The sequence below is a fragment of the Acinonyx jubatus genome, chromosome A2, assembly GCF_027475565.1.
Source record: "Acinonyx jubatus isolate Ajub_Pintada_27869175 chromosome A2, VMU_Ajub_asm_v1.0, whole genome shotgun sequence".
In the NCBI taxonomy this organism is placed as follows: domain Eukaryota; kingdom Metazoa; phylum Chordata; class Mammalia; order Carnivora; family Felidae; genus Acinonyx; species Acinonyx jubatus.
Window position 1 is genome coordinate 32,679,877 of NC_069383.1, and position 20,298 is coordinate 32,700,174.

At 37.7% G+C, this 20,298-nt stretch overlaps 1 protein-coding gene across 1 annotated transcript in view; it reads left to right on the top strand.

Annotated features, from left to right (window-relative positions):
• Positions 1 to 4,381: 4,381 nt before the first annotated feature.
• CTTNBP2 (cortactin binding protein 2) overlaps positions 4,382 to 20,298 on the top strand; it is a 163,899-nt gene continuing 147,982 nt past the window's right edge. Inside the window, exon 1 of the mRNA XM_053218168.1 lies at positions 4,382 to 4,411. Coding sequence (XP_053074143.1) covers positions 4,397 to 4,411 — 15 coding nt within the window. The 5' untranslated portion in view covers positions 4,382 to 4,396. The remainder of the gene's footprint in view (positions 4,412 to 20,298) is intronic.

Below are 20,298 nucleotides of genomic sequence, written 5' to 3' on the forward strand. Positions count from 1 at the left end.
CATTCTAGGCTTCTAAATACTGTATTTTTGCTCTTGTGATCATAATTATTTGATTTATATCTCCTTGAGAGGAAGACTGTGTCTTCTCTGTATCTACCATGCCCTACCCAGTTTTTCCCAAAGTTCTCTAATGATAAGAGGCACTTGGTAAATTATCTGGATCATCTGGTCTCTCTCTGGAAATTCTGATCCAGTAATTCTGGGTTAGGGCCTAGGAATCTGTTGTTCTAGCAAGCATTCCAGGTGATTCTTATCATCAGGCAAGATTGAGAAATACTGGCCTAGCATGTAGTTAACACTAGGAAAATATAATTGAGTGAATTAAATAACTACCAATGAACAGAACTTTCTCTCTCCTTTAGATCAGATAATCGTTACATAAATACAGTATTCCGAAATGATTTGTCATTTGGTTCCTAATTTTGATGAAATTGGGAAAGGCAAATACCATGGATCGTTCCGACTCCTTAGACATGAGTGTAGTAAGTGATGAACAAATAAATTGAAAGTTGCTGCTGGTAAGGAAGCTATTGATCAGTCATTTATTCACAACTTCATAATTAAGCAGTGCTTCTCAAATGATCTTGCTCCCCTGGGAATATTTGCCCATGCCTGGAGGTATTTGCTTGCCACAGCTGGATTGTTACTTCTAGCATCTAGAGGAGAGGACAGGGATGCTGCTAACCATCTGACAAAGCATGGCAAAACCCTGCTCAACAAATCACGATCTGTTCTCAAATATCAATTGTGTTGAGGTTGAGGAACCCGGCATTAAACTCACTTAAAAGCTTTGGGGAAAAAAAAAAAAATCCTGTTGCCCAGGCCACTCCCCTAGCCCAGTTACTGAATGTCTCAGGGTGGGAGCCAAGCAGTAGCATTTTTTCAGCTCTCCATATGCAACCAAGGCTGAGAACCATTGAGAGTTTATAGGATGCCAGAAAGAGGAGTGGACTCAAATACCTGGTTTTAAGCCCAAAGTTTATCACCCATTAGCTGGAAAATTAGGCATGGCACCTCCCAGTTTCTGTTTCTTCATCTGTAAAATAAGAATAACACCTACATCAGAGGGTTATTATAGGGATTAAAGAGATAATGCATGCGACAGTGCCCTGTAACTAAATCTACAAAAGTAAGGTATCATTATTGTTCCCTGTTTGGGGAACCAGTCCAAGTGGCAGAATTGGGTAATTTACTTGCTTAATGCCACAAACATTCTTGCATGCAAATCCATGCTTGCCTTTTTGCCTAAAATGTTCTACATATGCAAAGAGTTGGAAAACTCATATGCTTAGGTGAATTTTTTTAATATAATAAAGTCTCCTTTATTCTTTACTTGTTATATTTGATATGTTTGAATTCATATAAGGTGTTAATAAAGCAATTCCTATGATGTTTGAAAATAATACAGAGACCCCACATGTTTAAGGGGAATGAAGCTTACATTGCTTTGAAGCGTGGTTTAAGACTGATGAGTTAAGGCTAATGAGTTAAGGCTCTCTCGTATCATGTTACTTCCAAGTGCAGTGCATAGACCAGCAGCAGCCACATCAACTGGGTGATTGTTAGACATGCATAATCTCAGGACCCATCTAGATGTCTTATATCAACATCAATATTTTAATAGCTCCTGGGTAATTTGTAGGCACATTAAGATTACAAAAGCATTACTCTAGAAAATCCTACGTGGGAAATTAGACAACTCAGTTCTCCCAAACATCAGGCATACAATAGTCCTCTGTGAACCCATGTCTATCTGGGTTTCTTGCATCTCATATGGATTCAGACTGCTGCCAACTGCATGCATAGGGACACTCTCCATCTGTCACTTCTCTTTTCCTTGCCACCTCTGGGTTTTTGGCAGCCATTCTATGTTAGTAGGTAGTGATCTTAGAGTTTTCAGCGTAAGTGTGGGCAGAAGATAGTCAGTGTTTATTGCTGCCAACCAATCATTTGAAACATTTCTTTGTTTTCATTATCCTGAAAAATAATTTACCTGGCAATAGCAGGGTTAATTCATGAGCTGCAAAACTGGTTTCTTTTGTGCTGAGAAAGCTAGCTGGTTCATCCTTCTTGCTGAGAGAGGCAGTTAATCAGTATATAAAGACCTGTGATTGATGTGGCATAACTTCAAAAGGTACTTGGTTTACTTCTCCATGCAAGAGCCTACTCCCTAAGAAGCAGGCCAAAAGCTTCTCCTGCTTTAGATTCTTAGTATCTTCTCAAGCACTTGTCCATTTTGGCGGGACAGCGTGTTCTCAGCTGACATGGGTACCCAACACTTAAGACTCACTTCAAATCATCTAGGAATTTCTTTCAGTAATTCCTATCTCACCTTTCTTTCAAAAGTGTCCCTACGTTTGCGATGCCATGAGTTATTATAAATTATATGCATTCAAACCTCCACCTAGGACATTAAAACAATTTTCATGTTATTTGGTAGCCTGTGTGGAGAAGAATTTATTCTGATGTGAGAGAAAGGCCTGTATTTCACCTGAGAAAGCATATCTGAAAGTATTTAGTTCAGAAAGGAAAATACAAAGCCCTATAGGAGAGTGGGGAGAACAATAAGATTTACTTTGTGAAGAATTAAGGACTAAAAATGCAGACTAGAGCTTTTTAAAGGTCGGTTAGGGGGCCTGGAGAAGAGTTAAAAAAAAAAAAAGTTCCAACCTCACGGGTTACTTAAGAACCCAAACCCCTGCTTAAATTCTTGGCTAATGCACATTTGTAGAAACAATCATAAGGTGACTACCTGTGCAATATACATGAATTAGAGTTCTTACAGTCCAGTAAGCAAAGTAATTAACCTCGAAATAGTAAAAAAAAATAATTTTTATGTTGTAAAAACACATTGCATTTAAAAGTCACTCTCTTTCATTTTATTAATAATGTGAAATGTACCAATATGTATAAGATATAAGCTTAAAGTTATACTTGTGTTTGATTGAAGGGCCCAGTTGCATTATTGTAAAGTCACAACTCAGGTAATAGTATTTAAAAATAAGTATTAATAAATCCTATTAGGTCCTTTGATACATAAGGAGTTAAACAGAAAGTGTTATCTTTTGAAGACACTTTTACCTAAAAGAGACTGTCTTTGGGAGAAGATACTGAAGAGAAGATACTGCAGACAGGCTTGCCATCAAGAACTAAGTGTTCCATCGGGAGGACAACAATGAATGCATTTGACCTAAGTAGAACATAATTTGTTCTTTGAAAAACTGAGAGATTTTTATATATTTATGTGTGCAAAAAAATGTTTTCAGAGAAAGGAGGGATCATGGCGGCTGGAAGCTACCGGGTATGCTTAGTGAAAGAGATGGAATATAACGTTGGGCACTGGAAAAATAAGAAGTAGGGTTTGGCATAAGCAGAGATGGCGGGAGCATTTTACACAGGGGAAGAACATGTGTGAGAACATAGAGACAGGCAGGAGCTTAATGTGTATATGGTAGACCCCAACATGCTTTTCTTGGCACTTTTTCCCTGTCTGCCTCTACTTAGGTTTCAAAAAAACAAAATACTAGCCTCTTTTGTGGCTAAGGGAAGTCATGTGGCCATGAGACAGTTCTGGATAGTAAGTCACATGAATAGAACTCTGCTTGGGGTTCCAGGCAAAGTTTTTGTTCTCTTGATAAAAGGGACAACTATGGTTTACACTAACCTCTCCCCTTTCTGTTTTCTTTCTGCCTTGAATATTAAATATGATGGCTGGTGCTGCAGTAGCATCTTGTGACTATGAGGGAAAAGTCTAGAGAGTTCAAGAAATATAAGCCCCAAATTGTTGGATTGCTAAGTCGACACCAGTAGCCAATTTCTTATTGTTTGGGAGGAGAAAATTAATCTTTATTTGCTTAAGCCATTGTGGTCAAGTTTTCGGTCACTTATAGACAAAAGCAATTCTCTCTGATACCATATATGATGAAAAAGTGAAAATTTTTATGTGATTGACACAAAGAATGTTATGGAATGATAGAAAATATTTTCTTGGAGGGTCTGGTTAGATTATGGAGAGCAGAGAGACTGTTTGATACTGTGGGCATTGAGAAGCTATGAAATATTATCAAGGCAGAGAAAATGTAGAAGAGCTACTAATTGGAGATTTCACAAATATTGAAAGATTATTCTGATAATAATGTGCAAGATAATTTAAAAAGAAGCATTAGAAGCAACAGAGCCATGTGTTGAAGATGAATCCCAGATATGGTGAAAATTTAAAGTACTTTTCACTCCTCTCATTCAGAATTTGGGATAATTAGACAAGGTGTTGTGATTTCACAGGCTATGCAGGTGTGTTAGTTCAGGAGCAAAGTACCATAGACTGGGTGACTTAGCAGTAACAGAAGTTTATTTCTCACAGGTCAAGAGCCTGGAAATCTGAGCTCAGGGAGCCAGCATGATCAGGTTCTTGGTGAGTGGCCTTTTCCTCATTTACAGATGGCTGTCTTTGCTCTGTGTCTTCATGGGACAGAAAGAGAGGAAAGTGAGTTAGCTAACTCTTTGGTCTTTTCTTTTAAGAGCACTAATACCATTCGTGAGGGCTCCACCCTCATGACCTAGTTACTTCCCCAAGGCCCCACCTCCTAATAGCTTCACAGTGGGATAAGGGTTTTAACACATGGATGGGAGTGGGGAAGGGGAAGCAGAATAAATATTCAGTCCATCACAGCATGGTGTAGGTGAAGTCAGTGTACTAAGGTAAACGTTGCATATAATTAAAAACGCCATGGAGAAACCTAGGATTCAAAGGATAAAACTTTTTGTGTTTATTTTTACATTTTTACTGTGGTCTTCCATTCCTTAGTGTAGTGCTCAGAAATCTTTTCCTATGAAGGGCCAGAGAGCAAAGGTTTTAACCTTTACAGACTGTACTGTCTCCACTGCAGCTACTCAATTCAGCTGTTGAAAGCAAAAGCAGCTGTAGACAGTACACAAATTAGAGATCATGATTATCTATGCTCCAGGAAAAGTCTATTTACAAAAACAGGTAGTAGGTTGGATTTAGGCTGCAACCTGGAGAAGGGCCAGAATGTAAATTAAGGGTGGAGTCCATATAGTTTAATTTGCATAACATAGATATACATGAAAATAAATTGTACTGTTTATAATGTAAATAGTTTTATGGATTTGCTATAATGGTTAGGGTCTTACTGATGAATAAAATAGTTCTATCTAGGATAAGTAACAAAAGGTCTTTCTTTTTTTTTTTTTATTGAGAGAGAGAGAGAGTGCAAGTGAGCGAGGGTGGAGAGAGAGGAAGAATCCCATGAGGGGCAGAGAGAGAGAGAGAGAGAGAGAGAAAGAGGAGGAGGGCTCACCTGAAGTGGGGCTTGTGCTCACCTGATGGAACTCAGGAACCATGAGATCATGATCTGCACTGAAGTCAGATACTTAACTGACTGAGCCACTCAGGCACCCAGTACCAAAAGGTCTTAAATCTTAAAGAATCACTGAATTCACCTTTCACTTCTCAAAATCATTGTGTAATTTTTTTATGCAATCCAAGATTGTGATTTTCCTCATTAACATAGTTCCTTATCCCCAGGTAATGAATATCACACAACGTCACAAAACTGCATTCCTTTTAAAATATTTTCTAATTCTGGGTGCCTGGATGGCTCCCTTGGCTAAGCGTCCAACTCTTGATCTCGGCTCAGGTCATGATGTCAGGGTTTGTGAAATCAAGCCTGGGGAGAAGGGCTCTGCACTGACAATGGGGAGCCTACTTGGGATTCTCTCCCCCCCCCCCAATAAATAAATAAACTTTTAAAAAATAGCAAAAGATTATTTTCTAATTCAAATTTTTAATTGTATTTTGTTTTTGTGATTTTCCCTGGTAATTTAAATATCAAATTTGTTCTTTCTCTTTCTTTTCTTTCCCTCTTCATTTTTTTTTTTTTTTTTTTTTTTTTTTTTTTGTCAGCATAGGTTAAGGGATGCTGTGGTAATAAATTACTGGCCACATTTCACTGCTCCCAACAGCTCTCTGAGGCACCTCACTTTTAGGTGGAGACTCAAGGATATATCTTGTGGCTATGCCATATGGAGTTGTTGACTTCTAGATCCTTGGACAAGGGAAAAGAGATCACAGCTGTTCTCTATACTATGGCCTGGATGTTATGTGTGTCAATTCTATTTATAGCCAAGTTATCAGAACTAGTAGTCACTTGACCCCAAACTACCTGGCAGGTTGAAAAATACCATCTTTCTGTGTGATCAAATGGGACTTAGCACATAGCATTGTCTCTGACACACATTTATTCTATTGTGTAAAAGGTCATAACAGAACCAGTTTGTAGTAACTTGGTTGAGGTTTAAAATTTATCTAGGCTAAATATCCAACGTAACATATAGTGACACATAGAGACATAATATAAGCCCTATAAAAGGTCAAGGTTATTGCCCAGTTTTGTTCCTCAGTTTAGGTAGCTACTGTACAATATCTTGAAGAATCACCAAAAGGGTTGGTTGAGAATTAGAGAACCTGCAGTGTAGAATGAGAATTCTATTCAGATGTTATGTTACTGGACCACCACAAAATGATATATATTCTAGTTCATTCCCTATAAGGATTTAAATATTATCCTTAGCCAGGCATAGTTAAGAGAATACCCTTTGTTCTGGGTCATCTTTTGTTTTATCCCTCAATTCCATTAATCTGGTCGAGAGTCTCCCACCATTACTACACAGTTAGCATTGTGGTGCTTTTTCTTTAAATGAGAGGCTTTATATTGCTATTTGCTATTTACATATGAACTGTGTAAAATTGGCTGCCTGCTTTGTATATGACTCCAGAAGTAACAGAATGTTACCATCATCTGTCTGGTCTCTAAAATCTGAGCTTTGGCACTCTGTAAATTTACCCTGGGTTTGCTCCCAAGGTTGAAGGTATATTTTGTTCCTTTAGGCACATGATTCTCACCAGGGAAGCCTGGATTTCTGGGTTTGTAGGTGGGAATTAGAATCTCTGAAGGTATGGGCAGTGTGTGTAGTAAGAAAAAACATATTTAGCATAACAATGCAATTTTACATGTTGAAAAATAAAACTGTTTTAATGATTGAAGCTCCTACAAGTAAATTTCAACCACCTTCTTGGCTGCTGGGAATATGCAGGATTGGGAGGATACACTTCTGAATCAGCAGGGAATTGGATTTTTACATTTATTAAAAAGCACATTGGGTTTAAATGTGGAGAATTTTTTTATGATGGGGAAAGCTAAAAATAGATCCTCCACTGTGCAGAAAAAAGAAACCAACGGCATGATTGGGAGATCTGAGGGCAAGCAGGTCAAAAGGTAAGAACTCAGAGCAGTGGGTAAAGGAATGACATTAGGAGACTGAAAATATCTCTAGGAAATCCTTAGGAATATAAAAAAGGGTCCTGGATACACCTGGTAGTGTGGGATGAGAGCTTGCATTATTTAATTTGGATATTAAAGGAAGGTGGATAAAGTTGTGATCACTAGAATTGCATTTGTTTGAAGTGTAACATGTGACCTTTGCGTGGCTAAAATCACAAGCCCATATGGACTTTGGTTTCTTTTCTTCAAAAATTCTGTCATTTTCTGAGATTTTCCCCTGCAAACACTCACGCATAAAATCAGACAATTAGCCAACAGTCAATGACCAAATATTTATCAATCCCATATAACAATCAAAACATTACAAGCCAAAGTCCTATAGGTGTTGCAAAACAGGATATAAGCTTTCCTGTCTGCAAGGAACTTACAGTCTATTTGGGAAAACAAGATATAATTGTAAATAATGCAAAAAGTACATAATTTTCTATTAGAACAAGGATAAGCAAAATATTGGCTTGTTGTGGGACAAATCTGGCCCAACATCTATAGCAATTCTCACACTGCATAGAACAGAGTTGAGTGATTGCTACAATGCATGCCCACAAACCTAAAATATTTGCCACCCTGCACTTTATAGAAAAAGTTTGCCAACACTTGTATTAGAATAATAAAAAATGTCACGTTGCAAAATGGGATAGATTCCAAGCAGATAACAGAGAGGACAGAGCTACTGGACTTAAGAAGCCCAGCCTGGGAAAGCTTCAAGGGGTCCCAGCAGCCCAATTTATTGAGACAAAGAGGAGGGCAAGGAAACTCCAGTTTCCACAGAAAAAAGGTGAAGAATGAAGGATTCTTATGATTAGTAAGAAAATGCTAAATGTAACTGCATACTGTTTTTATTATATCTTTTCTTAACATTTCTTCTATGCTGACCCACAAAATAATTAATTTGGGGAAAATCGAATCCTTTTAAATGTTCTTCAGTGTTATTATAAAATCAACACTGATTAAAAATTCACTACCCTCTCTTGAGAAGCAGGAAATATTGCTGCATAGATACATTTATTTATTTATTTGTTTGTTTGTTTGTTTGTTTATTTATATACCTTATTTATTTATTTTGAGAGTGGGAGAGAGAGAGAGAGCAGGGGAGAGAGAATCCCAAGCAGACTCTGCACTGACAGGGTGGAGCCCAATGTGGGAATTGAATCAACAAATTAGGAGATCATGACCAGAGCAGAAATTGAGTCCCACACTGATCGACTGAGCCACCCAGATGCCCCACTGCATAGATGCTTTTAATAAACGAAAATTTGTGATTCACTCTAAAGATAGAGGAGTACATAAATGAATTTCAAGGGAAATTTCCACAAGAAAATGTGGAAATAAAATATCAATATTTATTGTATTTTGATTGAGAGATTTCTATTACCACCTGTCCTTAATTCATAGATGTATTTCATTAACCGCTGCCATTTTGACAAATGAAAATACCTGAAGATAAATGGTAATTGATACATACTCAGGACCTAATTATTTTCCATTGTGTTGAATTATTTTGACCCCTTCACACCTTTCTCAGTGCCTCTGAGTCCTTTGGATGCTGTGGGGTCATACTCTCACCCAGATCTGCTTTTCCCAGAAAATGCCCCATGTTCCACACTCTTCCTTGCTCTTATCTTCTCCCCCAATTTGAAATTATTTTCTTAGTATCTTGTATCTTGGGGGTCTTACGAGCTACTTAAAGACAATTAGATGAAAATGAGTTAATATGGCTTTTAGTAAACATCTGCTGGTGTTATGATACAGCACTAGGATAACGAAGAACTCATTCACTCCTAAAACTTCCTTGGTAATGTGCTAGGCTCACAGGACACAAAGATGGATATTTGCTTTTGAGTAGTTTGCTGTCTTCAGCAATGTGCCCCAAAAGGTGGTCCCTGAGTGATCTCCAGATGAATCCCCTGGGCTGCTGATTAAAATATGCAGCTGTTTAGCCTCAAAAAGGGCTTATTCAGTAGAGACACATGTGGAGGCCACTCAGCATGCACATTTTTAGCTTGCTTCCATTTTTCTGTACTTTAAGGCCAGAAGGAGATGATTCTTGGATTCAGGGCATCAATCAACCAGAACCCTGCAGCCATAGCCAGTTTTGCCTTGCAGGTATGTTTTTAAAATTGGAAAATTTCACATAAACATTTGATTTCTTCCATCTCCTGAAAAATGAGAAGCTCTGACATTGCTGGGTTTGTGTTTCTTGACTCAGTTCAAGGAGAAATTCCCCTTTAGTTGGACAGAGCCTGTGCCTTCCTGTTGGCTCAAGTCCCCATCATTCTCCATTGTCTGAAACCCATGTCCACCCTTATTCAGATATCCTTCATACCTGGCTCTTTGTAATCATTTGATTTAATGGCCTGTGATCTGGATTCCAATGGATAATTACATATTCAAAAAAAGTGGTTTTTTTGTTAATGTTAGCCCAGTATATATGTGTTCCAGGTAATGTTAGGCTAGAACTTAATTCTATGCATACCTTCTGAAAGGCCTTAGGAAGCGGGAGTTTTAGGTTCTAGAGCAAGAGAGTGGGCAAGATATTTGGGACAGGTGTTCCCTTTGTCATCTGGCCAGCACAGGTTTAGTTTAGGCTGTTGAACATAGGTAGCAGGAAATAGAATTAAAGTCACCTTGTTTCTTTCTAAATCTAGCATTTCTATAGCAATTGTCACCATGGTATCTTGATGTATCCTGACAGGGGAAATTTCACTGATTAAAAAATGTGGTAATAAGGGAAAGAGAAACTCCTTCCATGCTTTAGCCCCAGAGACACTTCCTTAAAGAAGAGCTCAGAAATGTATATATACAGGACAGGAGTTCCACCATGGTCTGACCCAGCCAAGGGTAGGTGGAATTTCTTAATGATAATGCAGCAGATGTCCAGCTGAAAGAGCCTTGAACCTGAAGGCTGGAAGATACCTCTAAGTCATAACACTCCTGGTGTAGCTCTTTTCAGCATCCTGGTACTTGTGCATGTTAATCTCATTCAGTCCTCACAACAACCCTGTGAAGTAACTATTGAGATGCTCATTCCCAGTTTATAGTGATGAGAAACAGTCACTGAAGATCCATCACTTGCTTCAGCTCTAACAAGTCTTCATTTTAAATTGCAACCAGTGTTTTAAATTCTTATTCAGCCTTCACAGCTTTTGCCATTTACCTAGACCACTGGAGAAGTGGAGCCCCCTGGAGTTTTGTGGTATGGGCAGTTCTGAGCTCTGGCACATTGACAGAAAAGGTTTGCATACGGGGTACACTGCAGGCATAAATAAGACAAGCTTTGTGCAATTCCTGGTGGGCTGGCTATAAATCCTCTTTTTGTCAAACTCATTAAAGCACATTCAGAATCAAGTGAATGAGATGACCTTGAATCTGATCTCATTCTCAGTATCCTGCCCCTCCCTTAAAAAAAAAAAAAAAGAAAGAAAGAAAAAGAAAAAACTTTTTTTTTTTTTTTATCGGAACATTTGCACTGAAAAGCACCAAGGCACACTGCACTGGTTCAAGTCTGTCCATGACTTGTTACACTAGAGATGTGAGCTAACTCCAGAGATGACCTGGCTGAAATAAAGTCACTTGTGGGAGAGCACGGGAAGAATGAGTTCATTCAGAATAGATGCTATATTAGTTTTCTAGGGCTACCAGAACAAAGTACCATAGACTGGGTGGCTTTATTTATTTATTTAAAAAAATTTTTAATGTTTATTTATTTTTGAGAGACAGAGAGAGCATGAGCAGGGGAGGGGCAGAGAGAAAGGGAAACACAGAATCTGAAGCAGGCTCAAGGCTCTGAGCTGGCAGCATAGAGCCCAACGCAGGGATCAAACTCATGAGCTGTGAGATCGTGACTTGAGCTGAAGTCCAATGCTGGACGCTTAACCGACTGAGCCACCCAGGTGCCCATATCTTCTTACTGTTTTGGAGGCTGGAAGTTCAAGACCAAGTTGGCAGCAGTGCTGGTTTCTCCTGAGGCCTCTGTCCTTGGTTTGCAGATGTCCATCTTCTCTTACAGATGGTTTTCCCTGTGTGTGTCTGTGTCCTAATCTCTTTTATAAGGAAACCAGGCACATTGGATTAGACACCCCCCTTCCGCCCCAATAACCTCATTTTACCTTAATTACTTCTGTAAAGATTCTATCTCCAAATATAGTCACATTCTGAGGTACTAGGGGTTAGGACTTCAACATGTGAATTTTGAGGGGGATATAGTTCATCTCATGACAGATGCTTATGTCAACCTTTTTCAAAGGATTTATGAATTGTTAGTATGCATGTTGATGGTGGATGGCAAGGTACTTGCACCACTAGGTCTTAGACATATTTTTAAGTCTAAGTTTCCTCCACTGTTATGATTAAAATAAATAAATACATAAAATCTTACTGGAATCACATAAACTACATTGTTTTGCCTTAGGGATCATGAAGTTAAAACTCTATGGAAAACAAGAAAGTAATGTAATTGTGGGAAACAAGGAAGTAAAGTAAAATAAAACAGGGCAGTGGAGATTTTAGACAGCTGGAAAGCACAAGCCCTAGTCTCAAAGGGACTCAGTGTGAGCACAAGTGGTTTCAGATACTCTGAATTTTTGAGAAGTTGAAAGGCTGAATTTTTATGTGAAATTCCTCAATTTTAAAATGTGGGCAATTATTCCCTTAAAAAAAATTACATTGTATGAGTCAAACAAAATATGTCTGCTCATTGGAATTAGCCCATTGGCTTGGATTAGGCTGAATTTAGATCTAATGGCCTGGACAAGTTCTACTTAATCCCTAGTGATAGTTTTGGACCAACACTATGTAGTATTTAATTAAAACATGTCCTTATTGAGTAAAAAGAGGTATGCTTCAAATGTAGCAATAATCAATTTGGCCAGAACCGTCTTGTAGGATCCATCCCACATTTTTCTCTTATGACTTTTGCAAGCACTTATGGAGAGTTTTTACTATTTAATCTAAAATCTTGGAATGCTTGGTTTAAAATTTTCAACATTATACAAAATAGCCTGGTTAGGACTGTTGCATAGCTGTAGGATCATTTTTTAAATTCATAAAATATTTCTGCAATGTCATGTATATATGGGTGACTGTTTATTCTTTAATAAGTGTATGCGGAGCATGAAAATAGTAATGAGTCAAAATTTGCTAGGAGTTTAGTGGGGGCCACTGTTCCAAGTGCTTTAAATGAATCAATCAATTTCATACTCCCAACAACCCTGTACAGGCAGGAGCCATTATGATGGCTCTTAACTGATGAAGTCACCGAGAACAGCACTTGCCCAAGGTCACACAGCTAGAAAGAGGCTCTTAATTATGGAACCCTGCACTTAACAACTGCACTACAATATGTGTTCTGAGTTGTTTTATTTTATTTGGCAGATAGGAGGGAGTACCATTTGGGATCTTTAACCTCGGTCCTCAGCATATCCTACTTAGCCTAATACATCTATATTTCCATCCTTCTCCACCTCCTATATATATATATATTTATTTATATGCACATTTATATATTTATGCACATATATAAATATGTATAATATATAATATATATGCACATATATATTTTATATGCACATAAATATATATTTTTATATGCACATTTTATATAAATATATCTTATATATTTATATATATTACTTACTAAATGTCTCAATTGGGCAGAAATTTTTATTTTAACAAGTATGAACTCTCCTTAAAATCTATAGAGTGAACTTCTTAAATGGTGGGGTTCAAGAGTAGAATTCCATGGGAAGTACATGAAAAATTTTTAAAACATTATATTTTCATGTTTGTTCACTTCTCACTGATAGTTAACATTTACTTCAATTGTGAATCTAGGCAACGGACCATAGTAGATCTGGCAGTACCTATGACTTTGTCACAGTAGCCATTACAGATATTTTTAAGTCTCAATACAATTGTTACTGAGATCTCAAAATATCATTTACATTCATGGAAACTTCAAAATTACCTTAATTATGGGCCCACTACTATATCATCTTATTTCCTTATGGAAGAGAGAAGCACATCTATTCCTCCATTATAAATTTTTCTTTTTTTATATGCAGAATTTCGATCACTGGGTTTGAATATAACTCCTTTTCTTTATGATGCCATGTTTTGTTTTATGCATTTACATTTTTTTCTGAGAAGAAATCAGTAAGTTTCACCATAATGCCAAAGGGGCCAATGTAGCTAATCAGTAGTATTTACTCTATCCCGTCTATTCACCTATCTACCCACTCATCAGTTACACGGAATTAATTTGACTAAATATTTATTGACTGCTTGTCATGTACTGGGTTCAGTGTTAACACTGCAGCCTTGGAGTTAATGTTCTTCTATGCCCACCAATCTTCATTTGACCTTGAAGTCCAGAAAATCTGCCAAAGTTTCCCAGAATGTACCAGAATCACATTTGAGATGTGTTTGTTCTTTGAAAGACATCCATTTAACCACCAGTCCCTTAACTAAGGAAAACCTAGGGCCATCCTCACTCTATTCTTCCTCTTTTCCTCTTTTCAATCTCTCATTTTTCTTTTATTTTCTGAAAGCCATCAGGCACACTACTCCCTAGAATAGAAGGCACATTGCTACATTTTTAAGACTGATAATAGAATTTATACATCATGGTATTATATTCTACTGCTGCAATGTCATCCTTTATTGCCAACATGGTTTTTCATGTCTGTTTCTGGATGACTTAGCAGATCGGTGCCTGGATTCTGTTTGTCAATGGCAACTGGAGAGTCTCAGCTGGGTTCCCCCCAACCCCAGGATAAGAAAACAAATAACATGGTCCTGGATACAATCCAATTAGGCAAGGGAACATTAGGAAGTTTTGTTAGTTATAAACACTCCTTCTAAAAGTAAGTACATGTGGTTTTCAGTTCCAGTCATGACAGAGTGCTTAGTATTAGGTCAACCCTCCTATTAAAAACAACAAAAAGAAGTGAAACACCATATATATGAAATGACTGGTAGAAGGTGTTGGCAGGTCACACATGCAGGCAGGACTTGAGGGGCTATGACTTTTGAGAGGAGGGCTGGGATGGGGGTAGGGGCCAGTTGGGGAAAAATGAGTTTTACTGGGCTAAGGAGACAAAGGTCAGTATTTGAAGGTTGCCAAAGTATGTGGGACTTGAAGGAAAAAGTCCCAGAGAGGAAGAAACGTTAAGAGAAAGAGTCCAAAAAATCTGTACATGATTTCCTCTCAAATTTTAGGCTAAATTCTAAGCTGAGCATGTACAGGATGAGGTTCCAAGAGAGCCAACACAAAACAGCATGTGGGAGGCCAAGGAGCTGAGCAAAGATTTCATAAACAGGACACAAAACACTAACCACACTAGAAAAAGATTGATCAATTGGATTAAATAAAAAAGTCAGAACTTATGTGCTGATATACAAGCTCATGAAAATATTCTCCTGTTAGAGGTTTTATTGCTTTTGCCTTTCACATTTGAATCTGTGACTCCATTTTTGTGTGTTTCTCTAGCTCTCAAAATGATTTTTTTTATAGGAAATAGAGCTATATAATGTGGTATTTGTAAGCAGGGTGCCTTTATCCACTACTCAAGCTCAGAGGGTCAGGAGAAGCTTCCAGTCAACTTCTCCCTTGCTCCTTCCTCAAATCTTAAATGCTGGGAATGGGAGTTCACCACCACCATTCCAGTTGGTATCTGTGGCCACATAGGGTGGGGTTGAGGGCTGATCCAAGCAGAGTATGTCAAGCAAAGTTGTCTCATGACCGAATGGCATCATCCCTTTTGGATGGTCAATAGTCAGGAGGTGGAGACTGAAACTGACAAAGTAAGGTCCTTAGCAGATCTGAAGGAAGCAAAAAGTAGCAGTAAGACACTTTCCAACTGAATTTATTCTTAACAAAGATGTTAATGCTGAAAGGGCTAAATCATGAACATTAAAAGATGGTATAATGATAAGGGGATGTTGATTCTGAGTAATGGTCAGTATGTGGTTATTTCTGTTTCTCCATAAGGAAAAAATACTATATTGCTAGCATAAAAGTACTTCAGTGGTTGAATATTTCTTTTACTGCCAGAATAAAACATTCTAGACTACTTAAATGTTGATTTGTCAGAAGTATTTTTCTTTATTCTGTAAGTGACTTCACCTTCCCTACGATGAAAATAGTAACACTAATGCTTTTTTTCTTTCAGTTCTTGAATCATATATATAATTAAGCCTCCAAGTCTAGCCATGACATTGTTCTATAAATATTATGAATTAAATTTTATTTTATATTCATTGGTTAGTTGAAGAACTTCTGGTATTTATATTTATGTTATTATTATTATTTCTTTTCAGACAATGGCATCACATTTTCAGGCAATTTTAAATGAGCTAAATTGATTTTAATCAAAAAAATGTCTTGGTGGACAAAAAAAAACTGTTGTCATCAAGTGAGATTTTGGGCAATGTAAGATGGAATTTATGTCTCAAAAATTCCAAAGGTATTTGAAACTCCATTAACTTAGTGTACAGCTAATTAATTATGATTTCCTGGAAAATGTTGATGTATTTTGGGCTATTTCACATTTTTACATGGGAGAACTATATAACAGATTCATGGCTTTTCTATATTTTTTATCATAAGTAAATATCACTGAATCAATCATAAATATTATCTACATATTTATTAAAATTTAAGGGCATTAATCTTTAGTTCTTAGTAATTCTTCAAACACCGCATTTCCTTTTGAATTGAACAATATATACCCCATGAAAAGAAAATGTCTAGCTCTATACTCCTAATCAGATGAGAAAAGGGTCTGATCTCACAACTTATTTATATAGTTTTTAAACTTTCTAAGAAAAATAAAGCTTGTTATAACTGATGCCTAATGGTATAAACACCCCATGCGTTATGGTTGCCTAGTAACTACATACTGCAGGCTTGTGGGGTTGCTAATGAGGCTGAATAAACAGAAATATTCAGATCCATTTCCAATTCAGGTGGATGAGGGGCAGCAGTGGTCCAGATTTCTTTGTTAAAATTGTTTTTCCATAATGGTTTTGCACTAAAACACCTTTTGCCCTAGAACTTACTCTAGTTAATGACTTCTGCAGATAAGAGATCAAACCAACAAGTAATGGCTTAAGATTTTAAAAACATTCAATGGAACTGAATCAACATTGATTCATTGTTCTCCGGGAGCCCCAGTTTCTGTTCTGAGTGACAGGACAGGGGAATAATGTTCTTACTTTACCTTTAACTCTTTAATAAAATCTTTTTGGACATCACTTTAGCACTGAATAACCAAACGCAATTTCCAGCTAGAGGTGGTGTTAAAAGGGGCTGGAAATGATTATAATGATATATTTAGGTTGGCTTTGGCTTGTATCCTACTAGCAGATTTAATTTCCTAATTACGTTTCGCTTTAGCTTAGGTAAAATTAGCTTGCATTCCCTTGGCACACACCAACTGCAGTTGGTGAAGGAGACCCTCCAAAACCATAGGTTGTTGACAAGAGTGGCTAACTAGATTAGAATTAAATTTACTGAGTAAAATCCACAAAGAGCCTAAGCACATGTAGATAATGACAAGTTGACTATGAGGGAATGTAGTCAGGTCATGTGAAAATGCATTTCTGGCAATGTCTTAGTTTCAAAACCATGTGATAGATACAGGACACTCAAGCTCATCTTGCCCTCTTTTGTTAGAGTTCAGAGTGTCAAGGCCTGGGGCTTTGTAGGTGGGTCACCAAGGTGTAGACAGGGATAAACATAAACATGGTCTAGAATATTTAAATTGTATAACGATAGCCTTGCGGATACAGTCAGCAATGGTTTGCTACTCAGTAATTTTGTCATTTGGCAATACTAAGACATGATAACATATGGTTTGCTCTTTGGAGTTCACATAAATGTTGTCATTTAGCTGAAATAAAGAATTCTCTTGCTCTATCAAGGCAACTGTTTTAGGGTATGTGTATGTTCCTTTATCTTTTCACATGGAAGGAAGAATCCCTTTGCATCATTATATATAACTCTCTGAGTTTTTGGTTTAGTGGGTTGGAGGATGTGGTTGGTGAGGCCAAGGCCATGGTTTAATCAGAACACCACTTGGCTCCCCCGGCCCCCCCACAGTCTGCACTCCTAGCTGGAGGACCCATTTCATTGGTCTTAAAACAGAATCTTGGAGTATGGCTCAGCACAAGCACCTCCGTTCCAGGGTTCAGAAAATAATTTGTTTTAATTTGACAATAAATTCATTTGTCAGTGGGTCAAATATTAAGTTCATAAAATTTTAAGTTCAGGCACATCATTATGTTCAAAGGAGAAGACAATGAAACTAATAGTGTTCTGTTTGCAGTGTATTCAGTATCTCCCTTCCATTTTAATGCTGAAAGAAATTTACCAATTAAAAAATCATGATTTGTTTTTGTTTAGGATTTCTTTTCTTCCTGCTTATACTCCTGTATCTTTTCCTTTCCCTTGCCTTTTAGAAATTTTCACTCTAGCCCCGGGATGTCTTTTTTTTTTTTTTTTCTTTTTTTTTTTAAGCTATTTAATGAAGCTTGAAAAGATTTAATTTCTGGAGCCATCAGGTCACTACTCTTTCAGATCTATTCGATCTGACTCTAGTAGAGCCTGTCTTTGTGCAAAGAAAGTCTTTCAGAAAGAGTTAATTTGCAGTCTCAATAGAGGTTAATTCTCAGGAGAGAATTTAAACCGGCAAGTGTCCTCCTGGTAGAGAAGCAGCCCTGGGCCAGGCCACTGGTGAGGGAATTAACTCCTAATGTGCTAGTTACCTCTGTGCAGTAGGGTGGGATATTCTGTCAATCCTTGGCAGTAGGCAGTGGCAGCTTTAAGGTAGGGACAAAACACTGTTTATTTTTCTTCCTAGGTCTTGGATTTTGGCCCTTAGAAAATGTGCTGTTGTGTGATTTTTTTTTCAACTGTTTATTTCTTATTTTACAAAAAAAAAAAAAAAAAAAAAAAGAGGGGGTAGGTGAGAGGGAAGAAATTAGGGTTTGAATCTTTTGTGATGATTCTGCTTCAGTTGTATTTAGACTCATAGAAGCTATTTCTTCCCAATGATTTTTTTAAATTGAGCTGCATGTATAAAATAAATGAGAGTTGCTTCTCAGAGATACTGTCATGTCATATTCCTAGTTCTTAACACCTAAGTGAAGTTTATTATTTTATTTTTTTCCCCCTATAAGGGAGCCAGTTAATTTCTCTGGTAGTAATTGAACATCAGTACCAAGTGTCAGTGTCAAGAAGATTCATTGTCTTTTGATGTGTGAAAATGCATTTTGAAAAGAAGGAATGTTTTGGGTTCAAACTTCAAGTTTCAACTATCAGTTCAGCATTGAAGTTTTACTGTCAAATGCTTTCCTTTCATCGTATAGGGAGTCTATTTATTCTAATATTGAACAATTTCAGAGAGAATATTTGATAAAAGATAGTGGTGTAACAAACAGGGATGGAAATCAGGGACTCAGAGAGGGAGTAGCTATCAGAGTAAAGTCAAAGACAATAAATAAATGATCACCTCTGCTTACAGGATAACCTTGAGGTGATTTCTAAGACTGTGACCCTTAACCCCAGGGTTCCAGGTGCAAGTTCTTTCCTGATGTAGACCCCTTCTGGGATGGAACTTTTTTTTTTAATGTTTATTTATTTTTGAGAGAGAGATAGAGAGAGCATGAGTGAGTGGAGGAGGGGCAGTGAGAGAAGAGGACAGAGGATCTGAAGAGAACTCTGTGCTGCCAGCAGTGAGCCCGATGTGGGGCTTGAACTCACGAACCATGAGATCATGACCTGAGCTGAAGTCAGATGCTTAGCTGAGCCACCCAGGAGCCCCTGGAACTTTTAACAATTATATTGATCCATCCTTTTCAGGTCCTTTGCAGATGATATTCTCTGCCCTGGTTTGGATCATATTTAGATCTAATGTGGAAAGTGAAGCAATTAAAGTGCCAAAACCTTTCATTAGGAGTCAGCCATTTTAAAAAACGGGCTTTGATCTGTTAACCCTTGGACTGAACATTCCAGTCACTCATCTTCCAAAATTTTAAGTCCAGGATTTGGTTGTGGTTTGAATTTACTTTTTTTTCAGACACAGCTTGAATGCCTCCATTTGATTTTGTGCTTTCAACACATTTTTTTGAGATCTGGTGATTTGGGAAGGCCTGTACCATATGGTCTTGATAAGGTGATAGATTTTCACATCCTGGGGATTGGCAGGAAAGGGTAGGAACTGAATCAGATGTGGGAAGAGAAAATTAAGAGTTTGGGCCTAACTCATCTCATGATATATCTTCTGAGATGTATAATTCCCATAAAAATCAATTTTTAGGAAAAAGTCATGTGTTGTGTGTCTCTGTGTGTGTTGTCCTATCTCATGGGGGTCTCTTAGATTCTCTTAAAAGTAGACAGCTTCCTTTTACAAGAATGGCACTTAACATTTCTTGATTAGTCTTTCAGAAATACCCCAGAGTTGGGGTCAAAAACAACAAAAACAGGCCCTGCTACACCTTTCTTGAAAAAGAGATTGTATTAGAAAGGAATAGGCCAAGGGGCTGGATGCAACCGAATAAAAGGTGGCAGGACACATTTTGATCTGGGAGTTGACGGTTTTTGGAGAACGACGAAAGGCAGTGATAGAATAAAACAAAGGCAGATATGTACGCCAGGAGGGTAAAAACGCCCTGATGGCAGTCTTGCAAAAAAACCAAAATCAAAACAACAACAACAAACAAATCCAAGAAAGAAGAAAAGGGTGCCTTCTGTGATTCCTAGCGGTGGCATAGAGGTGGTTGAGGTGAAGGCTTTTCTTGACCGTATAGAGAATTCAGAATCGGGAGGCCTGGCATTTATCCGGTCTGTTCACCGCCGGCTCGGTGGGGACCGTGCCGGGAAGAATCACCTACCGGGCTTTTGATTTCACCTCGTCGGGGGCTTTGGTTGCCCCTTCTG